The sequence below is a fragment of the Protopterus annectens genome, chromosome 5.part0 (genome assembly GCF_019279795.1).
Source record: "Protopterus annectens isolate FY-2018-M chromosome 5.part0, PAN1.0, whole genome shotgun sequence".
NCBI classification, from domain to species: Eukaryota; Metazoa; Chordata; order Ceratodontiformes; family Protopteridae; genus Protopterus; species Protopterus annectens.
In genome coordinates, this window is record NC_056735.1 from 1,423,699,837 (window position 1) to 1,423,722,976 (window position 23,140).

At 45.8% G+C, this 23,140-nt stretch overlaps 1 protein-coding gene across 1 annotated transcript in view; it reads right to left on the reverse strand.

Annotated features, from left to right (window-relative positions):
• TM9SF2 (transmembrane 9 superfamily member 2) overlaps nt 1-23,140 on the reverse strand; it is a 1,342,976-nt gene that overhangs the window by 1,237,313 nt on the left and 82,523 nt on the right. The window contains exon 2 of the mRNA XM_044071229.1: nt 13,532-13,599. Coding sequence (XP_043927164.1) covers nt 13,532-13,599 — 68 coding nt within the window. The remainder of the gene's footprint in view (nt 1-13,531; nt 13,600-23,140) is intronic.

Here is a 23,140-nt window from a genome sequence, read left to right on the forward strand (position 1 = left end):
GCATTTCAGTACGATTCAGCAGTTGTAACTGTATTGTCCATCTGCATGGGTGTCATGAAGTTCACCACTTCTGTCTTAAGAAGCATGAAGGTGGCTTTGGAGAAATTTTTTACTGTGGTTTTCTTAATGGGGGGTGGGGGCGGGATGTGGATAGCAAGGGTGATAAGCTTAAGGTCGGATCGGACCAACGAGGAGTTGACTTCAGGTGTAGAACACCGGTCACTCATGTTGGTAATGACTAGGTCTAGGACATTGTTGCACCTGGTGGGGGTGTGGATAAGCTGATCTAGGGCACTGGAGTTTATGAATTCCAGAAAGAGTTGAACTAAGGAGTTGGCACACAAGTAGCTTTCCCAGTTAATGGTGGGGAAGTTGAAGTTGCCCATTATTACAGTGTTTGGTTGTGAAAAAGAAGTTATGTACCTACCATAACATTCCATGTTAGTGGTCTTGATCTCGCCTTCCTTCTTGCTGGTTGGGATCGGAGCAGATCCTCTGCTCCGACTTGTTCATCTTCAACAGCTTGAGAGCTGTTTACTGGCTCGAGGCTACCCCTTATCCCATAATGCCTAGCAATAGCTACCCAGATCTCATTTGAAATAGCTAACTCCAGACATAACAAAAGAATAAACCAGTCAAAAAAATCAGTTGACTATACCTGCCATATTCTCTAAGTCAATAGAGAAACAAGAGAACACACAGCCAGGGAAACCGGAAAAACTCCTCTCAGTCCACTATGACAGGGGGACACAGGGTGGGACGCAAGAAGGAAGGCGAGATGAGGACAACTAACATGGAACGTAATGGTAGGTGCATAACTTCTTTATGTTAAGTTGTCTATCTCGCCTTCGTTCTTACTGGTTGGGACAGCTTCCCTAGCACCTAAAATCCTGGGTGGCTCAGTGGAACAGACTCTTCAGAACAGTGGAACCAAAGTCAGCTCTGCTCCTGGAGACCATATCCAACTTGTAATGAGAAATAAAGGTATGAGGGTTTGCCCACGTGGCAGCTGCACAGATGGAATCAATGGGCAACCTAGACTGGAAGGCTACAGAGATGGCCAAGGCCCTAGTAGAATGACCTTTCGGTTTAATGGGTAACTCTTTGTTCCTTAACCGATAAATGAAAGAAATATAGTGTGCGACAACCATCTGGACAAGGTTACCTTGGAAACTGGGAGACCTGGTTTGCCCAAGACATAAAGGAATAGTTGGTCTGACTTCCTTACTTTAGTTCTGTGCAGGTAAAAATGCAATTGCCTATGAACGTCCAATTGGTGCAGTTTGTACTCTGCCTTGTTGGTATGATTAGGGAAAAACACAGGAAGATCTACAGATTGGTTTAAAATTTTCTGAGCAGACTTTAGGGAGAAACGAAGGAGTAGACCTCAGAGCAACCCTGTCCTTATGAAAAACCAAGTATGGAGGACGAAGACATAGCGCCTGAAGTTCGGAAATGCGTCTGGCTGAAGTAATAGCTACAAGAAAGAGAGTCTCCCAAGATAGAAACTTGATAGAGCAGGACGCTGCTGGTTCAAAAGGGGGCAGAATTAAGGATGTTAGGACTAAATTAAGATCCCAAGGAGGGGGGGGTTCTCTCATTGGAGGCCTAAGAGTTGTCCCTCTCAAAAAAGCTTTACAGAGCTTACGAGACATAATGTTAGAGTTAGAAAAATCAATATGAAAGTTAGAAATGGACACCATTTGTACCCTGATCGTAGCAGAAGCAGACCCGGAGTGAAACAGTTGTGCTAGGAATTCCAGGATTTCGTGGACTGGGGCTGAAAAGGGATCCACATTCCTAGCCTTTGCCCAACAAGAAAAGCATAAGATTTCCTCATTGTAGACTTGTGAGAGGAGATGATAATGTCACAGACTGCTGGGGAAATGCTGGGAAGCCTGGCTAAGGTTGGAAGTGGAGCAACCAAGCTGTGAGCTGGAAAGTTTTGAGGGATTGATGCAACCCACCTGAATGATGAACCAGGTCATCTGGAATGGAGTCCAGGGTTGAAAGAGAAGGTAACGGTGCAGGAACGGGAACCATATCTGTCGAGACCAGTAGGGAGCAATGACTATCATTTTGCAACTCAACGATATTGCTTTCTGTATAAGTTTGGGTAACAGGGGGAAAGGAGGAAAGGCATAAAGAAGTCCCTGGGGCGAATCGTGGACTAGAGCGTCTCTGGGTATGTGACCCGGAAGCGGGAAAAGGGAGTAGTAGTTGCTGCATTTGCTGTTGAAGGGGTGGCAAAGAGATCACAGCAAGGCTGTCCCCATTTGCGGAAAACAAGATTTCGCAACTTCCTGATTCAGAGACCACTCATGAGGCATGAGTATAGCTCTGCGGAGCCTGTCCGCTATGATGGTGGATGTTCCGGGGATGTGCGTCGCAATCAGAAAACGTTGGGAGGAAATCGACCACTGCCAAAGTCTGAGTGCTTCTCGACACAGGGGGTAGGATTTGGTTCCACCCTGTTGGTTGATGTACCGCACCACTGACAGGTTGTCCGTTTGAATAGCATTGGTCCCAGAAGGAAGAGAGTCTTGAAGAGCTTGCAACGCTAGGAGCACGGCTCTCATTTCTAGGACATTTATGTGCAGATGGTACTTGTGAGGTTGCCAAGTGCCTTGGACTGTCCTGCCCAGATAATGCCCCCCCCAACCCTATCAGAGAGGTGTCTGTCGTCAATGTGGCTACCGGAGGGGGTTGTATGAAAGGTTGGCCCTGAGTAACTAGTGGGGAGACCATCCACCAAGAAAGGTATCATTTGCATGCCTCCGTGATCAGGATTATGTGAGACATGGGTAGTTTGTGGAAAGACCACTGCGTGAAAAGAAGCCACTGAAGAATTCTCATATGAAAGCGTGCTAGTGGAATTAGGAGAATGGCTGCTGCCATACGTACCTGACTTGGATCATTTTGCTCTGCATCAGAACCTGTACCTGCTGACTGATTGCGGACACCCTTTCTAGTGGTAGCCTTGCAAACATATCCCTTGTGTCAAAGTCTGGTCCTATGTAAGTGAAAGATTGACAGGGCAACAAGGCAGATTTTTCAAAATTTATTGTAATGCCGAGCTGGGAGCAAATTGCGTTTGTGTAGTCCCCGTGCTTGTACGAGTTGATGCTTGGTGGTAGCAGTAAGGAGCCAGTCATCTAGATACGGAAACACCTGGAATCCTTGACGCCTCAGGTGAGCCCTGACCACTGCCATACATTTGGTGAACACCCTGGGGGCTGTGGTGAGACCAAAGGGCAGAGCTCTGAACTGATAATGACTGGCCCCCAGCCGGAAGCAAAGTTATCTCCTGGAGCGCCTGTCCATCTTTATATGGTAGTACGCGTCCTGAAGATACAGCCCATTCAATTGTCCTGCCCCAGAAAGGGTAGAATGGACTGTAGCGTGACCATCCGAAACTTTGTTCTTTGCACAGACCTGTTTAGTCTGCTGAGATCCAGAATCGGTCTCCAGTCCCCTGTCTTTTTTGGTACTAAAAAGAACCTTGAGTAAGTTTTGGATCCGTGCTGGTCTGCCAGGACTTCCTGGATGGCTCTTTTTTCTAGCAGTTTTGAAACTTCTATTACTGCTTGCTCCTTCAGATTGGGTGGAACATGGAAGGGTCTTCCTTGACTGTAAAGGGGGTTGATGGAAGGGAATTTTGTAACCTCCGGATATAACGGACCGTACACATCAGTCTTGTGTTAAACTTTGCCAGGCTTTTGGGTACAGCGAAAGTCTCCCCCCGACTGCCTCCAGAGTTGAGCAGCCGGGCAACCCTTCAGGGATGCTGGAAGGGCTTATCACAGAAGGATTCTCTGTTGCCCTGGTTCTGCAGACCCCCTCTGCCACAAGGGCGGCATCTATTATTATGGTTTCCCCCTCTGCCTCTGGAGGAAAAAAATCAGTACGCGTGTCAGACAAGGCTCCCTGAGATTTACGGAACCACATCTTCCCACTCTTCTGACCCTTAGGGTAAGGTCTAGAGGGAGTGGAAAAACGGACTCCCACGGCAGAGAGAGTCTTGCCTTCTTGCTCACACCTAGTCAAAGTGTCTTTCACCTGTGGTCCAAAAAGAAAGGAACCATCAAAGGAAGTGTTGAAGGCCGCTCGAAAGGGTTTCGCAAAGTTACACAGCCGCATCCACGCATTCCTCCTAAGGGCCACCTCAGTACCTGCGGCTCTACTCGCCCCATCGGCTGCATAGGAAATGAGCCTCATGGAGGAGTTAACAGAATTGAGCGTGGCTAGCTGGAAAGCTACCTTGGCTTGTGCTCCCTCAGCTGTTGGATCTTGGAGGGCATCTCAGAGCTCTTTAAGGAGATCCCTTTGAAGTTGGCTAAAATGACACAGGTAGTTCAGTGACCTCAGAGAAGGTCGCTGAAGCAAACATTCGCTTCCCGTATCTGTCCATCGTCCTAGACTCCTTGTTAGACCTTGAGGTCTCAGTCAACTCTTTTTGGTGGCTGCTACCACCATAGCATCAACAGTGACACCTTTCGAAAGGAACTGCTTATCCTGGGGTGCTGTAATGGATTTACCAAGTCTCCTCTGAGTTGGTTCCACTGTATCCGGAGCTGACCAAGCCTTTCGAGCCACCGTCATAAGTGGATCGAAAGGCGGAGACACCCCGGAGGTGGAAGGTCGGAAACCGAAGGCATCCAGAAGGGGCTAGGGGATTCCAGTTCCCCCTCTGCTTAAGCATTTCTAGGATGTCCGAGAAGGAAACATCTTCAGAGGGAGATCTTGGGGACCCTTCCGAATTATCTAAGTCAGTATCAGAAGTGACAGATTCGGGGGAGTCAATGTGCTTCCTCTTACACTTTTTCTTCCAAGGGAGCTCTTCTGAATGATCAGGAGAGGCCTTAGAAGAGGAGGAAACACCCAATGGGGTGTCCTGGAGCATCGGTTCCTTACGCTTAGGGTCTGGAGGAGGAGCAGAGGTTGGTACAGGCACTACAGGAGACAGAGCCGGTGGGGCTGACAGTGGAGCGGACTCGGGGAACAGCACACTCCGCATGAAATCGAAGGTGTCCCTGCCACGATGCAGAGAAAGCTCTGGTTCCAAAGAAATAGGAATCTTTCTCCGCACCGAGGGGGACGGCTCCGAGGCCGATGTTGGAGCCGAGCTCACCTGCTCCGAAGCTCCGAGAGGGAGAAAGTACAGTTTTGTACCTACCATAAATGTAGATGTTAGAGTGCTAATACAGCTGCAGTCCTCACAGATGGGTTCTCCTGCCGTCAGGTGGGTCCTCGGTCGGCCGAATTCCAACGTCTAGGTCCGGCATCGGTTGTTGTCGCTTCTTCCCTGACGTCAGTGCGACAGGGGTATAAAGGAACCAGCCAACGCCATTTTCTTCAGTTTTTCTTGCCCCAGATGTCAGGTGCCCCCAGAAGGAAGGCAATACATAAAATTAGGTAATAATGCCATGCAATATAATCAAAAAACAGTAGTTGCAAGCAAATACACCATAAAAGAATACCCCTAGAGGGGAAGGAGAGTGGGAAACCTGGACTGCAGCTGTATTAGCACTCAAACATCTACATTTATGGTAGGTACAAAACTGTACTATGTTAATCGTGCATACAGCTGCAGTCCTCACAGATGGGTAGAATCCCAAAGCTAAGAAAGGGGTGGTAGGCACTAGGTGCAACTAGGAGGAGCCAAAATGCCCTGCAAGACTGCAGTGGCAAAGCCTGCTCTAGATTTTGAGTATAATGGTAAGTTGTAGTGCTTGGAGAAGGTATGCACAGAACTCCAAGTGGCTGCTTCCAAGATATCCTTGGTAGGAACTCCTCTGAGGAAGGCTGTAGAGGTGGCTGTGGCCCTGGTGGAATGAGTTCTAATGCCTGTAGGTACAGTTTTGCCATGAAAGGAATAGCAAAAGCGTATGCAGTGGGCTATCCATTTTGAAATTGTCTGTTTGGAAATTGGTTTTCCTTGAGATCCTACGGCATAGGCCACAAAGAGCTGTTCTGATTTTCTGAAAGGCTTTGTTCTGTCCAAATAATAACGCAGTTGTCTGTGGATGTCCAAGGAATGTAGTAATCTCTCCCCTTTGTTTTGAGGATTAGGATAAAAAGTAGGTAAGTGTATGGCCTGATTTAAAGCTACCCTGGATACCACTTTAGGCATAAAGGATGGGTTGGTTCGTAAGGAAACTCTGTCCTGATGGAAGATGATAAAAGGCTGGACAGCCATAACAGCCTGTAATTCTGAAACTCTACGAGCTGAGGTGATAGCCAGAAGGAAAGCTGTTTTCCAGGACAAGTATTGCAAATCTGCTGAAGCAGCTGGCTCAAAAGGAGGCAGGGTCAGTTTTTCCAGAATGAAATTAAGATCCCAAGCAGGTATTTGTCGTTTCCTTGGAGGTCTCAAATTCTTAGCCTCTCTGAGGAACTGTCTTAAGAGAGGGTGAGAGGATAACGGTGGATCAGTGTTGTATTCTGCAGAAATGGCTGAGGCATGGATTTTGATGGAGGAGAAAGAAAGTCCACTGCTTAGCAATTCAGTCAAATATTGTAGTATTTGGGGTAAATTCAGATTTCCAGGGTCCTGGCCCTTTTTCTCATTCCAGGTACAAAAACGTTTCCATTTTGCGGAGTAAGCTTTCCTAGTTGATGGCCTTCTGGCCTCCAAAATGACATCCTGCACCTCCTTGGAGAGTAGGGCCTACTGTGATGCTAAGGAATCTTCCATGCGGCTAGATTGAGTGTTTTTAGTTGACTGTGAAGGGTTTTGAAGCTGTGTTGAGTCAGAAGAGGCATTAGAGGCAGGGTCCATGGAGGGGAATGCGTCAGGCTCCTCAGGAGTGGGTACCAGTGTTGTCTTGGCCAGTCCGGAGCAATGAGGATCATTTTTGGTCTGTCTGCTCTGGTCTTCAATAGCACTTTGGGCAGCAGAGGAAGAGGAGGGAAGGCATAAACTGTCATTGATGTCCAACTGAAAGTGTGTCCACTCTCCAGGCCTTTGGATGGAAGATCCTTGAGCAGAATTTTGTCAATTGATGATTTTTGTGGGAGGCAAATAGATCTATGTCTGGCCTTCCCCATTCTTGGATCATTTCTGTAAAAACTTTTGGATGCAACTTCCATTCGTGTGGATCCGTCATATTCCTGCTTAGGTTGTCTGCCAGCGTATTTTCCTTGCCTGGCAAGTACTGCGCTTGTAGTTCCATTTGTAAGTCCATGGCCATGTTCCAAAGTGACATGGCCAGTCTGCATAGGGGGTAAGAATGTGTTCCTCCCTGCTTGTTGATGTACCACATAACTGTGGTGTTGTCCATTCTTATCAAGTTGACCTGGTTGTAGAAAATTCTTGAAAGCTATAATAGCATTTATTACTGTTAGCATTTCTTTTTGATTGATGTGAAGGTGCTTTTCTTTTTGGGACCATTTGCCCTGAATGCACCGTTCTGTCATGTGCGCCCCCCCCCCCAGGCGTAGTCCGAGGCGTCTGTTGTGATGACTTGATTTGCTTGAGGCTTGCTGAAAGGAAGGCCTGTGTTTGTTTGGCATGCTTGAGCCCACCACAGAAATTCCTTTTGTAGACATGGAATTAGTGGTATTATTGTTTCCAAACTGTGGCTGTGCTGAGACCATATGTTTTTCCAATGCCATTGCAGTTTCCTCATATGCAGCTTTGCACATGGGATTAGTAAGATGCAAGATGCCATGAATCCCAGAGCCTGCAGGATTTTCCTTGCAGTAAGCCTGGTGCAATTTGCCAGTGTTCTGAAGTATTGAATTAGTTGCCCCTGCTTTTCTGGCGTGAGGTAGGCCATCTGGGTGTTTGTGTCCAAGTTGGCACCCAGGAAAATTATCTTCCGAGAGGGTATTAGTCTTGATTTCTTTTTGTTGACTGTGTATCCCAGAGAGTTCAATAACATTATTACATAAGCCAGATGTTTCTGAAGGATGTGTTTGCTGTCCGCTTGGATCAGGCAGTCGTCCAAATAGGGATATATTTGTATCCCTTAAAGTCTGCAGTAGGCAATTACTGATGCCAGGCATTTCGTGAATACTCTGGGCGCAGTAGATAAGCCAAAGGGCAATGCAGAGAATTGATAACGAGTTGAACCTGCAACAAATCTGAGGTATCTTCTGCAATTTTGTCTGATTGGGACATGCAGGTATGCCTCCTTGAGGTCCAATGTTACCAGCCAAGACTCCTTGCCCAGCATGGGAAGAAGCTGCTGTAGAGTGAGCATCTTGAATTTTGGTACGAGTAGGAATGTGTTTAGGATGGATAGATCCAGAATAGGTCTCCAATCTTTTCCTTTCCTTGGCACCAGAAATAGCCTGGAATAAAACCCTTGACCTTGTTCGTGCATAGGTACCTCTTTAATAGCTTTCATGTTTTTGAGATCTGTAATTAGCCTTTGTGCCTCTGCCCTTTGATTGTGTGGCAGGTTTGGCATGCCTCTCATTTTTGGAAGGGTGTGAAAATGGAATTTGTAGCCTCTGTTTATAATGTCCAGGATCCATTTGTCCTTTGTGACAGTATGCCAATTTTTTGAAAATAATGCCAGCTTTCCTCCCAAGGGGGCTGCCATTTGAGATCTGGTTGGCATGCAAAGTGGGAAGTCATTGTGTTTGCTTTCTGACAGATTGCGAGTTGTCCTCACCACCTTTTTGTGAAGGAGCTTGCCATTGTCTGCCTCTGTACGATCCTTGGGATTGTCCTCTGCCCCTCGGGCACCTGTATCTGCCTCTTTGGGGTCTGTCTGTGGCAGGAAAGGACCAGTTTTTAGAAGGCCAATTTCTACTAAAACGTGGGGGTTGTACCTGTAGAAATTAATTCACAGTTTGCATTGATTTAGCCTTTTCCTCCATTTTCCTTAATACCTCCTCAGCATTAGCACCAAATAGTACATCCCTTTGAAGAGGAGCGTCTAGTAATTTAGCTTTGACATGGTCAGGTAAGGCTTGTTCCTTAAGCCAAGCATGCCTACGTATGACTGATCCTGTAACAGCAGCTCTGCATGAGGCCTCTAGAGCATCAAAACCACATTGCAAGGTATGCTTACCCACTTGTTCTGCACTATGTATAAAGTCCTGCAACTCCTTCAAATCTGGTTGTTCAGGTTGTGACATTTTACTTTTCAATTGTGATAAGAGACTGCTGGTATTTTAGCATATGAAACTGACAGTTTAAGGCCCTCATAGATAGTGTAGCCGAGGTATATACCTTTTTTCCCCACCTTTCTAAGGATCTGGAATCTCTCTCGGAAGGCAAAGGATTCTTAGCAATGGAGGCCTTAACTCCCTTGGGGCCCTGTGAGATGGTTTCTGAGTCAGCAGCATGGCTCTTGTATAGAAATTGGTGCGACTCAGGGACCCTGTAGTACCTATCAGGCTTAACTGGAGATGGAGGTAGAGTCTGGGTTAAGGCAGGCCTCCGAGTAAACATCATCTAGAATGTCCAAGACAGGAGGTATAGCCAAAGGCCTGTGCTGAGGGAGCAAGAGAAATTCCCAGAGCCTTTTCTTGGAATCAGAATAATCCTGGCCTTCCCAGTGGAAGTGTTCCCTTAAGGTATGCAAAGTTTCCCCAAATGAGTAATCCTCAGGGGGGGATACAGAAGGGATGGACTCCTCCGCATCAGAGTCTTCAAAAGGGGAGTAAGAATGTTCCTGATCATCAGAGTGCTCAGAAATAATGGAGCCCTGATCAGAGGAAGGGGAATCTTCCTCCACTCTAGGTCTTTTGTCTGGAGCGGGCTGAGAACCTCTGATAAGAGTAATTAAATCCTCAGCCATTTTAAGCATCTGTTTCTTAGGCATGGGGCCTGGAGATGGCCCCTGTGCAGCTGGTCTCAGAGTGCATGGTTGCTTTAGACTTAGTGAAAGCCTTGATAGAAAAAGAAGAGGAAGGTCTGAAGACACCTTGAGTGGAGGTGGACCTGTCCACATTCTGAGTTTCAACTCAGACAGTGGCTTCGGTATCTGTAGTCGGGGTGTGGGCAGCGGAGCCTGCGACCTCGGGTACAGGAGACACAGTCAAAGACAGGTCGTTGGTAGGCACGGGCTGCGTAGGCGACTCACTGAGAACCGGACCATGTGTAGCCGGCTTTGGCGTGGTGTTGGTCCTTGTCTTTTCGGTTTTTTAGACAAAACCGGAGTCTGAGTATCCGACGACATAGTATAGTTAAATGCTTTTCCAAAATAATGCTGGGCGAACTCCGCCCGATGCTTAGTGTGTTTGTTGAGTGTAGCACAAAAGCGGCAGGCCGAGACCTCGTGGTCTGGGCCCAAACAAGGTATACAGAGGGAATGGAAATCCTTTTGCGGTATTTGCTTCCACAAGAAATACAATTATTAACTTTGTCTGACATCGGTCTGAGGCAAGAAAAGGTTCCCCAATGGGGTACTTGGCTTTTAAGACTTCGGTTTCCAAATTTTCATAATCTCAGGAGCTGGCCGACCGGCACTTGCCAACTGCTTCTGCTTCGGGCACTGCGCGGCAAGAAAGACTGAAGAAAATGGCGTCGGCTGGTTCCTTTATACCCCTGTCGCACTGACGTCAGGGAAGAAGCGACAACAGACGCCGGACCTAGACTTTGGAATTCGGCCGACCGAGGACCCGCCTGACGGCAGGAGAACCCATCTGTGAGGACTGCAGCTATATGCACGATTAACATCGGGGTTGGACAAGGGTCCAATGCCACTCGCCCCCTCAGAGCCAACGAGGGAGCCCCGGCGCCCAGATCCCTCGATGGAAGGTACCACAGAGGGAATCAAAGCAGACGTCGGAACCGAAGGAGAGAGAGTTACCAGAGCTGACAGTTCCACTACTCGAACCCCAACAAACTCCGGCTCCTAACTCATTGGAGTCGGAGGGGGAGCATCGAGAGAAGTGGACGGAGCAGATACCTGTTGAGGAGGGCTGGACAACAATTTATCTAGTGCCTGCGACTTAAGCAACCTACTGACCACTCTCTCCACATCATGATCAGACAGCCTAGAGGATCGAGAGGAGTGAGAGGATATCGCTCTGAAGGAAAGGAGAGAGGAGCCGAATGCACTGACTCTAGTGAAGGGGACCTCAGCCTCTTGTGGCTGTGACGGCTCCAAAGTCTGATGGAGCCGACAGGGAGATTGTCTTGGTGCCAGCTGGAATCGACGTAGAAGGTAAATCCTGAACCTAAGAATGCTCGGAACTTGGGGCAGATGGCTTAGTGAATTTACGGGATTTCACTGGCTGTGAGCTCTTGGCCGGTGAATCCTGGGGTTTTAAAAGACCCCCAAAGAATCAGCTTATTCTTACGCTCCTGCAGGACTCTTGGACTAAAGGCATGGCAAATAGAACAAGAGTCCTGCAGGTGCACAGCACCTAAACAATAGACGCAAGACGTGTGCCCATCTGTCAGAGACATTTTCTGACAGCAGGAGTCACACTTCTTGAACCCAGAAACCTTGGATTCCTTTGACATCCTTTACAATAGAAAGAAACCAATTATGACAACAACAACAAGCAATATACAGTCTACAAAAAACACACCTACTAGAAAGACTATAGCTAAAGTTTTTTTTTTTTTTTTTTTTTTTTAAAGATAATAGGAAAGCCTCCAATTTAAACAGCTGGCCTATAAAAAAAATCAGAAGGAAAGCCTCCAACTTAAACGGCTAACCTGACAAGAAGAGGGGTGGAGGGGTGGGGGAGAACTCTCCTAAACGAGTCCTACAAAAGGAGGGATACTATAAGATAAACAATTATCTAACACGGAAACAAAACTATCGCCAAGAATAAAATACTAGAAAAGTTAAAAATTCTAGTGAAAAAATTACACAAAACTCTATACAAGCCTGAGCCAGAAAAACAACACCTCACAGTTGAAGTGGCAAATGAGATCTGGGTAGCTATCGCTAGGCATTATGGGATAAGGGGTAGCCTAGAGCCAGTAAACAGCTCTCGAGCTATTGAAGATGGCAGAGATGGAGCAGAGGATCCGCTCCGATCCCAACCAGCAAGAACAAAGGCAAGATAGACAACTTATTTATTTTCTCTATGGTATTAGAAATGAATTTTCTGAAAGTGAGCTCAGGCTGCACTGTTGTTCCTATGGTGGAATTAAGCAGGCAGCTTTTTCAGAGCTGCTCCAGAGTGAATGAGTTAAGGAAGGGACAAACTATGTAAAACAGCAGTCGGCAAGGGCTGTAAAAAAGCACGGGTGCAGGGAAACAAATATAGAAATATTCTATGAAACGAGTCCGCTCTCAAAAATAGGACTGCAACTACAGAAGACAAGAGAAAGTCTTTATCGGATGTATGAAAAACACCAACAGTATGCTTTTGTCAAGTGCCGAGTGCCATGGTTGGCGGACTGCAGCGAGCGCGAGAGAGAAAAAGATAGACAGCTGGGCATGCTGATCATAAATCCCAAGCGGTAACTCGATGTTGCATTGTTTGCTTGACAGCAAGACACATTTAGCCCGCCTTCTAAGTACCTAAACTATATTCAATATTCTATCGCCCATTCATCCCTCCTGTAAACTTACACCTTTCTAGACTTGTGTTATGCCTTCTTGAATGCCTTTGTGGATATCCTCTACAACTATGTGGTTGGATCAAGGTGCAGCACAGCAGTAATATTACCTGTTAGCATACTCCAATAACTCTTAGCCCAATTATGGACAGAGCCAAAAGTAACGGGGGGGCAAAGGTAAAAAAAATCAAGGAGAAATCAGAAAGTTGCTAACAGGTTTTGGACTATCACGCAATTTCTGAAGGATATGAAGTCAAATTCAAAATGTCTGATATTACTTACTGACTTCACTTAACTCTTCAGTGATTTGCCAGAAAATAACAGAATGTATGAGAAATAGACCAAAAATATTAGCCAGAAATATGGTTATTCTGCAACATTCCATAGAGTTGAGAGGTATCCCCTGTTGATTTTTAGAGTCTTTTCCCCAAAGAAATGCCCATTTGTTTGCTGCTGCCACTGCCCTCACTGTTCCAGGTGGCCTGATCCAGGTGTGATCAGTACACACATCTCTCTCTGCTACCACAAATTCAACTTCTGCATCCCTTAACGAAACAGGATACGAAGTATGATTTCCATGTATGCTTCTGGTTTACTGAATGTACTGTTTGATTATGTAACATGACATGTGTGATAGTACGAATATTATATTCGATGCAGACCAAGGACAAACCCCCTTCTCACCACAACTTCATACCATTCCCCAATATATTACAGCCATGGAGTTTTTACTCCCTATCCCTGCTGTTAGACTTTGTAATACAGTACTATTCAAAATGTAGATTCTGAAAAACTGTGCACTTCAGGAAATCTATACTTCCAGATCTGGCTTAATTAAATTAACATGAACCATCTGAGTTCCAATTGCCTTATCAGTTTCCATGAAGACATGCCACTAATAGTCTGATTATAACACACGTACTGAATTCCTCCAGAGCTGTATTATCACAAAAACAATGTCCCTCTACATTGGATAAAAGATGTCCAATTCTACGTGACAGACATAATGGAGCATAATAAAAATATTCATTACAGTACAGTACTTACGCATTATATTCATATGGAAGCACAGATTCCACGGAGTCCAGCCTGTTCACATATAACTGAATTTTATTCTAAAAGATAAAAGACATGTAATCAATGTGAGCTATCAACATAAAAAATACATACATACAGTAAAAACAACTAATCTGGATATTAATGGGTATAAAAATGCTACGTCACTGCTGAAACTCTAGCATGTCCTACAAACTCTAGCTTGTTCTAATGGCTACAGGTGGAGTCCACAAGTATTACCAACTCACAAATGGGAGAATGGAAGGCAGCAGCAAACACTGGATATTCACACAGAACAGTACATGCCTCACATTACTGTATGACAGCACCTCACAACAATGAAAACAAGAAAACATCTAGATTAAACAGCTGGCTTTTCCAGCTCAACATTCAGTGCTAAACATCACTGGAAACTGAGCAAATAGAAGAAACCCACCCAATAAGGAAGTACATCATATTATCAAGACTGTCTCCAAATAGTGTCAATTTCAGAAGTAGGTATTGCTTGGGCTGCCAAGGCCCAAACTAGCTTACCTAGAGAAAAGCAAGCATATAAGACACCAAAAACGTAGTCAAAGGCACACAGGAAACACTTGGACCACAGTTATGCATTTTCCATAACAATGGATCTATAAAGAGGTCATCTTGCTTTGGTAACATTCAGGACTGAAGGCACAGACATTACTAAAACTTCACAGATGAGGGTACCAGGTAGTCTGGTAAAGTTGAACTCTTTCCATCATGTATCACTCTTCTCGCCTTCTCCAGTTTCACAGTTACTACTGCCATTAAGGATCTGTGCATCAATATCCTCTGGCAGGAGATTAGATTAAAATGCCTGGCTTGAGGATTAAATCACTGACCCCATGGCAGCCACTCTGGATACTACATATACAGCATCATACCCATATTTAATGGTATATTTTCCAACCTGTGAAGTTGGATAGGCTTTTAGACCTTTGCCTTCTGAGCATTTAGGAGTTAATCCAGAGCAAACCTCCTACTACTCAGGTGACACCCTGGCAAAATTTTGAGCTACTCAAACCATGTAAACTACACTGTCGATGCAGAATTATTCAAAGAAACTCTATGCCATCATGTAAAACAGGTTCATAAGTGTATACTAGTCTAAAATACAGGGAGCTTCATTAGCCTAGTCATGTAATCCAAATCTATCCCACAAGTTACTGCGCCTCGCATGTTATATAAGGGATGTATGTTAGTTAGGGCATGATTTAACAAATGCCTCTGTCCAGAGAGACAGATGTCAGACCTGGGTGAATTTCCAATTTCCCATCCACTAGTCCAATCTGAGCTTTAACAGGGTTAGGAAAATGCTCCGTTTCAAAATGTATGGGAAAGCCTATTCCATTCAAGGGGAATTCTCAGAGATATGTACCTTCAATCTGCAAAGGACATAATGTTTATGCCCAGTTTTCCTTTTGAGAGGAAATTATTTGAACATTCCAGCATTTGCATGTGCTTGGTCAGGTAAATACAGAAATGGGCATTATGCTCAATGACGGCTGAGTACAGTGGCACAATGACTTCCCTGGACCTTGATGCTATGCCCTAACTTATAAGTTGAGTGACAGAGAATGATTTTCTTACAACTTTAGACATGTTGGTTAAAAGCCAGGTTACTACCCTACACGTTTCCCAAACCCCCGACTATGGTGTCTACTTTTAGGGGTGTTTTACCAATGAAGTAGTTTTCCTAACTATCAAAGAAGTAGTTTCCCCAGAGTGTCTAACTTCCCAAAAGGTACTATTAGGCATTTCTTGACAAAGAGTTTTAAGCCGTGGTTTTGGCACCAGTCATTTGCCTGCGTTAGACCTTCCTGTAAGGTGTTAATATCACTGGGGGTTTCTACGATTGCATCTTCCTTGAAATTATCTGTAAACTTGGTAAGCCAGAGGCCCATGACATTGGCCTTGACTTCAGAAATAATAGAAGCAAAAAAGGAGTAGACATAACATGGATCTATGGGGATGTCATTGGTGACCAACCTATTTGTGAAGGTGGTCCCAAGATTATATCAGGTCCCATCAACGCTGTATTCTTAGCCTTGGAGAGTGCATCCAAGACCTGCGCCCTACTGAAGGTTGGTGGGATTACATTACATATTTCCTGTTTGGGGGCAGCTGAAAGTACAGTTTTGTACCTACCATAAATGTAGATGTCCGATAGATATGCAACTGCAGTCCTTACATATGGGTTGTCCTGCCTCAGGCAGCCCTTCGGTCGGCCGGATTCCAAAGTCTGGGTCCGGCATCGGCTGATGTCGCCTCTTCCCCGACGTCAGAGCGACTGGGGTATGAATGCATCAGTCGACGCCATCTTCTTCAGTGTTTCTTGCCCCAGATGCCAGGTGCCCTCCAAAGAAGGCTAAAATTAGAGACTGGATAAAAAATTCCAGACATGCACAACAGTAATAAACAGACACACCATAACAGGTTTCCCCAGCTAATTTGGAAAAGGGGAGTGGACCCAAAAAGGATAATTTACAGAGGGGTAGGAGGGAGGGAAAACCTGACTGCAGTTGCATAGCTATCGGACATCTACATTTATGGTAGGTACAAAATTGTACCATGTCCTTCAAGAATGCAACTGCAGTCCTTACATATGGGTTGAATACCATAGCCAAGCTGGGGGTGCTAGGATCTAAGATAAAGATGGTGTAGCTAAAATGCCCTGCAGGACTGCCGAAGCAAAGCCTGCTCGGGATCTGGAATATAAAGGCAGGTTGTAGTGTTTGGAAAATGTATGCACGGAGCTCCATGTAGCAGCTTCTAGAATGTCCTTTGTAGCCACCCCTCTTAAAAAAGGCTGTGGAGGTGGCTATAGCTCTGGTGGAATGTGGCCTGATATTGGCTGGCACACCTTTTTCCATGGAAAGAGTAACAGAAACTGATGCAGTGTCCAATCCATTTTGAAATTGTTCGTTTGGAAATTGCCTTTCCTTGTACTCCAGCAGCGTAAGCTACAAATAGTTGGTCAGACTTTGTTGGCTTTTGTTCTGTCCAAGTAGTAGCACAATTGTCTGTGTATGTCCAAAGTGTGCAGCAGCTTTTCTCCTTTATTTTGAGGATTGGAAAAGAAGGTAGGCAAGTGAATTGCTTGATTTAGAGACACCCTGGATATCACTTTTGGCATGAATGAAGGATTGGTTCTTAAAGAAACTCTGTCCTGATGAAAAATGAGAAATGGAGGTACTGCCATGAGGGCCTGCATCTCCGAGACTCTTCTTGTTGAGGTAATTGCCAACAGGAAAACTGTTTTCCAGGAGAGAAATTGCAATTCTGAAGATGCTGCTGGCTCATTTTTCCAACACGAAGTTGAGGTCCCATGCAGGCACTGGTGGTTTTCTGGGAGGTTTGATATTCTTAATCCCTCTTAGAAACTGTCTTAGCAAAGGATGTGAAAACACAGGTGGATCACTGTTGTATTTTGCTGAAATTGCTGAAGCGTGTATTTTTATGGAAGAATATGAAAGGCCATTATGTAGCATTTCTGCCAAGTATTCTAGTATCTGTGGGATGCTCATTACTGATGCATCCTGACCCTTGCTGGCATTCCAGATGCTGAATCTCTTCCATTTGGCTGAGTAAGTTTTTCTGGTGGAAGGTCTGCGTGCTTCCAGTAAGATCTCTTGAACTTTCTTAGAGAGAGATATGGGGAGAAGTCATGGAACCCTCCAAGCTGTCAGCTGTAGTGTTTGCAAATTGGGATGAGACGTCCTGTAATTGTGCTGAGTCAGAAGCAGAGGCCATTGAGGCAGGGGCCACGGCTTGGTGCGAGTTATGCTCCTCAGTAATGGATACCAGTGCTGTCTTGGCCAGTCTGGAGCTATCAAAATGCCTTTCGGTTGTTCTGCTTTGATCTAAAGTAACACCTTGGTCATTAATGGTAGAGGTGGGAATGCATAGATTGTTAGAGAGTTCCAGCTGAAGGAGAGAGCATCCATTCTCCAGGCTTGAGAATGGTGTGTCCTCGAGCAGAACTTCTTCAGATGAAGACTGAGGTGTGAGGCAAAGAGGTCTATGTCCGGCCTCCCCCATGCACGGGTTATTTGTGAAAAAATGCCTGGATGCAACATCCATTCGTGCGGATCCAAGATGTTTCTGCTTAGACTGTGCGGATCCAAGATGTTTCTGCTTAGACTGTCCGCCAGAACATTGTCCTTGCCAGAACATTATCCTTGCCTGGAACAAACTGGGATTGCAACTGTATGTTCAGTTTCAGGGCCTTTTCCCAAAGAGTCATTGTTAGCCTGCAGAGGGGGTAAGAAAGAGTGCCTCCCTGTTTATGTACCACATAACAGTGGTGTTATCTGTCTTTATTAGCAGTTGACCTTGCTGAAGAAATTTTCCGAAGGCCTCAATTGCATGAATCACAGCCAACATCTCTTTTTGATTGATGTGTAGATGCACTTCCCAGGGTGCCCATTGCCCTTGAATGCATCTGCCCTCCATGTGCGCCCCCCATCCATGATCTGAGGCGTCTGTTGTAATGGTTTGGCTTGTTTGAGGTTTGTTGAAAGACATGCCTTTGTTTAGCTGGCTTGCCTGTGCCCACCACAAAAATTCCTTTTGTAGACATGGAATGAGTGGAATAATTGCTTCTAAGTTGTGGCTGTGTTGAGACCATAAACTTTTTAGGTACCATTGTATTTTTCTCATGTGTAGTCTTGCCAGTGGAATCAGAAGAATGCAAGATGCCATGAAACCCAGAGCCTGCAGGATTTTCCTTGCAGTCATCTGGGTGAGCTTTGCTAGGCTTTTGAAGTAATCTGGTAATTGTTCTTGTTTTTCTTCTGTGAGAAAAGCCATTTGTGAGTTTGTGTCCAGTTTGGCTCCTAGAAAAATTATTTGTTGGGATGGCAGTAGTCTTGATTTTTGAATGTTGACTGTGTATCCCAAAGCCTGTAGTAAGTGAATGACATAGTTCAAGTTTCTTATCAAGGCTTGCTTGCTGTCCGCTTGTATAAGGCAGTCGTCCAGGTAATGGTATATTTGTATCCCCTGGAGTCTGCAGTGTGCAATTACTGATGCCAGGCATTTCGTGAATGCTCTGGGTGCAGTAGATAAGCCAAAAGGCAATGCTGAGAATTGATAATGCTCTGACCCTGCAAGAAATCTGAGGTATCTTCTGCAACTGTGTCTGATTGGGACATGCAGGTATGCCTCCTTGAGGTCCAGAGTAACCAGCCAAGACCCCTTGCCCAGCATGGGAAAAAGTTGCTGTAACGTCAGCATTTTGAATTTTGGCACAATGAGAAAAGTGTTTAGAGCGGACAAGTCCAGTATAGGTCTCCATTGCTTTTCTTTTCTTGGAACAAGGAACAGACTTGAGTAGAATCCCTGGCCTTGTTCCTGAGGAGGAATTGCTTTGATTTGTAGCAACTTTGAAACCTATACGAGTGCCTCTGCCCTTTGATTTTGTGGCAGGTTTGGCATGCCTTGTCTTGTTGGTAAGGTATGGAAGTGGAACCTGTAACCTTTGTCTATTATGTCCAGAATCCAGTTGTCCTTTGTTAAAACGTGCCAATTTCTTGAAAATAAGGATAATTTTCCGCCTAAAGGTGCTTCTCTGAGCCTTGGTCGGCGGTGTCAAAGTCAAGTCATTGTGATTGTCCCTGTGGAGCAATAGAAGTCCCTGCGCCACTTCTCTGATTAGTCAGTTGCCATTGGCGGCCCCTGTAGGAGCCTCGGTATTGCCCTCTACCTCGAGCACGCTTGTTTTTTCCCCTTTGGAACTTGTCAGTGTCTGGAAAGGACCAATTCTTCGAAGGCCAATTCCTGCTGAACCTTGGTGGCTGAAACTGGAGGAAATCTTTGATTGTTTGTACTGATTTAGCCTTTTCCTCAATTGATTTCAACACATCCTGAGCATTAGCACCAAATAGCTTGTGTTTTTCCAGAGGTGCATCTAGAAGCTTTACTTTAACATGATCTGGCAATGCCTGTTCTTTCAACCAAGCATGTCTACGAATGACAGCCCCTGTCATAGCTGCCCTACATGAAGCTTCCAATGCATCATAACCACACTGTAGAAAATTATTGCTAATCTGCTGAGTATTATGAACCAAATCCTGCAAGGCCTTTCTATCTAAAGGCTCAGGAGAGGCTAACTTGTTCTGCAAATCATCCATCAAGAAATCCTGATACTGAAACATATGAAAAAGACACTTAAGTGCCCTCATGGCAAGGGTAGTTGAGGTATAAACTTTTTTGCCCCACCTCTCCAGGGACCCAGATTCTCTGTCAGCGGGCAAAGGATTTTTGGCCGTGGAAGTGGCCACTCCCTTGGGCCCCTGGGAAATAGTTTCTAGGTCAACAGAGTGGGCCTTAGAGATGTTTATGATGTTCAGGAACCCTGTAATATCTGTCTGGCTTGACAGGAGCAGGAGGGAGAGAATCAGGAGAAGCACTCGAGTCTGAGTAAACATCATCCAATACATCTAACACAGGTAGAATAGCTAAAGGCCTGTGCTGGGGTAACTTAAGGAAAGTACGAAGCCTTTTCCTGGAGTCGGAGAAATCCTGGTCCTGCCACTGAAAATGCTCTCTCATGGAGTGGAGAATTTCCCCGAAAGAAATATCCTCAGGAGGAGAGGCAGAGGGAATAGATTCATCAGCATCAGAATCCTCGTAGGCCTGGAAGGATTCCTGGGAATCTGAATGACCTGAGTCACCAGAGGCTTCATCTGAGGAAAAGGTATCTGTCTGCTCAACCCTAGGCCTTTTGTCTGCAGGCGGCTGAGAACCCCTGTCTGGATGAGCCTGAGAGCCTCTGAGTAATGAAATAAGATCTGCAGCTAAAGTCATGATCTGTTTATCAGAAGTGGGACCCTGAGAAAAAGATTTAGGAGGGAGAGACTTAGCCTGGTTGGCAGCCTTAGCACGTGTGTAGGCCTTGATGGACAAACACCGGAGGCCTAGCTGCCCCACGTGCAGGAGTAACTTTGTCCACCGGTATGGTGTCAGGCAAAACTTGGGTTTCGGTTTCAGGAGGAAAATCAACAACCGGCACCGGGGAAGCCTCCGAGAGCGAAGTGTGAGGTAAAGCGGTGTCGTTGGTCTGGAGCGGTTGAATTACCGCCTCCGAAGAGACCGATGCACTCGCGGTAGGTTTTGGTGTGGTGTCGATAGAAGTCGCGGGCCGAGAAGGTCTGTCCCGGACCTTCCGTTTTTTTGGAAATAAGTGATGTCGGTTGTTCCGACGGCATGATATAGGAGTAATTTTCCCCAAAAAAAGTCTACAGTAAATTCTGCCCGGCGCCTGAGTGCGCTTATTGAAGCGAGCACAGGCCGCACAGGCCGAGACGTCGTGGTCTGTGCCAAGGCAGGGAAGGCAGTAAGAATGGAAGTCCTTATGAGGTATTTGTTTACCACAAGACAAACAGTTATTAACTTTTGCAGTTTTAGCTGACCGGCTGAGGCAAGACAAGGTTCCCCAACGGGGTACTTAGCTTTTTGATGACTTCGGTAACTGAAAACACAGGAGCTGACCGACCGGCACTTGCGAACTGCTTTGGGCACCGCGCGGCAAGAAAGACTGAAGATGGCGTCAACTGATGCTTTTATACCCCAGTCGCTCTGACGTCGGGGAAGAGGCGACATCAGCAGACGCCAGACCCAGACTTTGGAATCCGGCCGACTGAAGGGCTGCCTGAGGCAGGACAACCCATATGTAAGGACTGCAGTTGCATTCTTGAAGGACATCATAATATTCTGCACCCAAGAAACTTTATAATGCCTATCCAGGCTTGTGGGTGCAGGGACAGGCATCCCCCAACTGCCTACAAAGTGGAGCAGTCAGATAGCTCATCAGGGGACAAGGATAGGGCTTCGTTAAGAAATGGTCTCTGAAGCCCTGGTGCTTCAGGCCACCCTGTCATGAAAGTAGCGTCTCCCATTAGAACCAACCCCCCCCCCCCCTGCCACAAGGGGCTCTTTCTCCATAAGAGTCTTGGGAAGTACCTTGTGACTTTCAGAACCACAATTTTTTGTCACCTCTATGGTTCAGAGAAAAGGTCCTCTGAGGGGAAGAAAAAAAATGGGATTCCCACTGCAGAAGGGGTCTTCAACCTTGCTTGCACCTAGAGAGTGGCTCCTTCACCTTAGGGCCAAAAATGAATCCATTACAAAGGGGCATTCATGAACAGAGATTTGAAGGGCTCCAAAAAATGAGAAGCACATTCAGGAATGCCTTCTAATGGTTAAATCTAAACCTGCTTGTCAAGCAGCTTCCCCTAAGGCACGAGAGATCAATCTCATGGAACCACAGGATAAAGACTGGAGGGTGACCAGTTGTGAAGAAAATGTTTTCTTATTCTCCACAGTTGTGATGAAAACGTTCTTATCCTCCACAGAGATGGACCTGCAGGGGGCACTGGAAAACTGCATAACTAATTCCCTTTTGAAAATCTTGTAATGTGTTAAATTCAGAGACCTAATCACAAAGGTCACTTATGAGTAAACATGTTTACCCAATCTATCCAGAGTCCTAAATTCCCTATTTGGAGAATGGATAAGAGCTCTGTTCCGCTAGCTCTTTCTTAGTGGCTGCTACAACCACCACAACAGCCAGAGAAGGACCCTTGCTCCAATGAGTCCTATCTTTTGGTGCAAAGATGTATTTGTCCATTCATTTGTGGATAGGCTCCGACATCTGGATCCTTCCATATCCTGTCAGAGATGTCTACCAAACTTGTAGTTGAGCCAACTACGAAAGCCTCAAGGAACAGGGACGCCTATTGAGAAAGGGGGGGGGGTCAAAAGACCAACCATTCTTTCCACTTACAAAATAAGAGCATCTCTTTGAATGAAACGTCCTCAAGGGTTGATCTGGGGGACCCTTCACCTTCACTGAAATCAGTGTCTTCAGTTAATGACTCTTGTGGAGAGTCTAGATGTCTTTACACATCTGTTTCTGAAGAGGCTTTTCAGTGGGAGGTTCCAGAGAGGACTCAGAAGTGCCAGTCTCCTGAATGAGGAGACACTAGAGGCTTGACCAGACAGGCTGTCAGGATGAAAATACCCAGCTTCCACAGTAGACAGTTAAATGCAGGGTGGACCAGAGGAGGGTAAAGAGGAAAAAGCTCTTTCCACTACCTCAAAAGATAAAGCCACATGGGAACTCAGTTTCACTCCTACTGCATCCGAAGAAACCAGTGAGGGCCGAAACTCAATCCTCTCCAGTCTTCATCCTTGACACAGAGGTTGGAGCCAAGCTGTCTAGTGCTGAAGCTACAAGAGGGAGGGACACCTATAACAGTAGTGGAGTCAATCCCATCCTCCTGGATCCAGCACAGATGCTACAGCCCCGAAATCTTTCTGGATCTGACAATGCTGGAACAGTTTGGGTCAAAGAAAGTATCAAAGTCGAAGAAAGGGAAGTCTTAAGATCAGACACAGACATAAGAGCCTTATCTTTTGGTGTAAAGATATATTTGGCCATTCATTTGGGGATGGGCTCTGAAATCTGGGTCAGAAATATATGAAACCACAGAGGAATTGGAGTAGGAGTTAAAATGTGGGGTTGTATGGTGGAAAAGCTCACAGGTCCGATAGGAGACAGATCCAGTAACACAC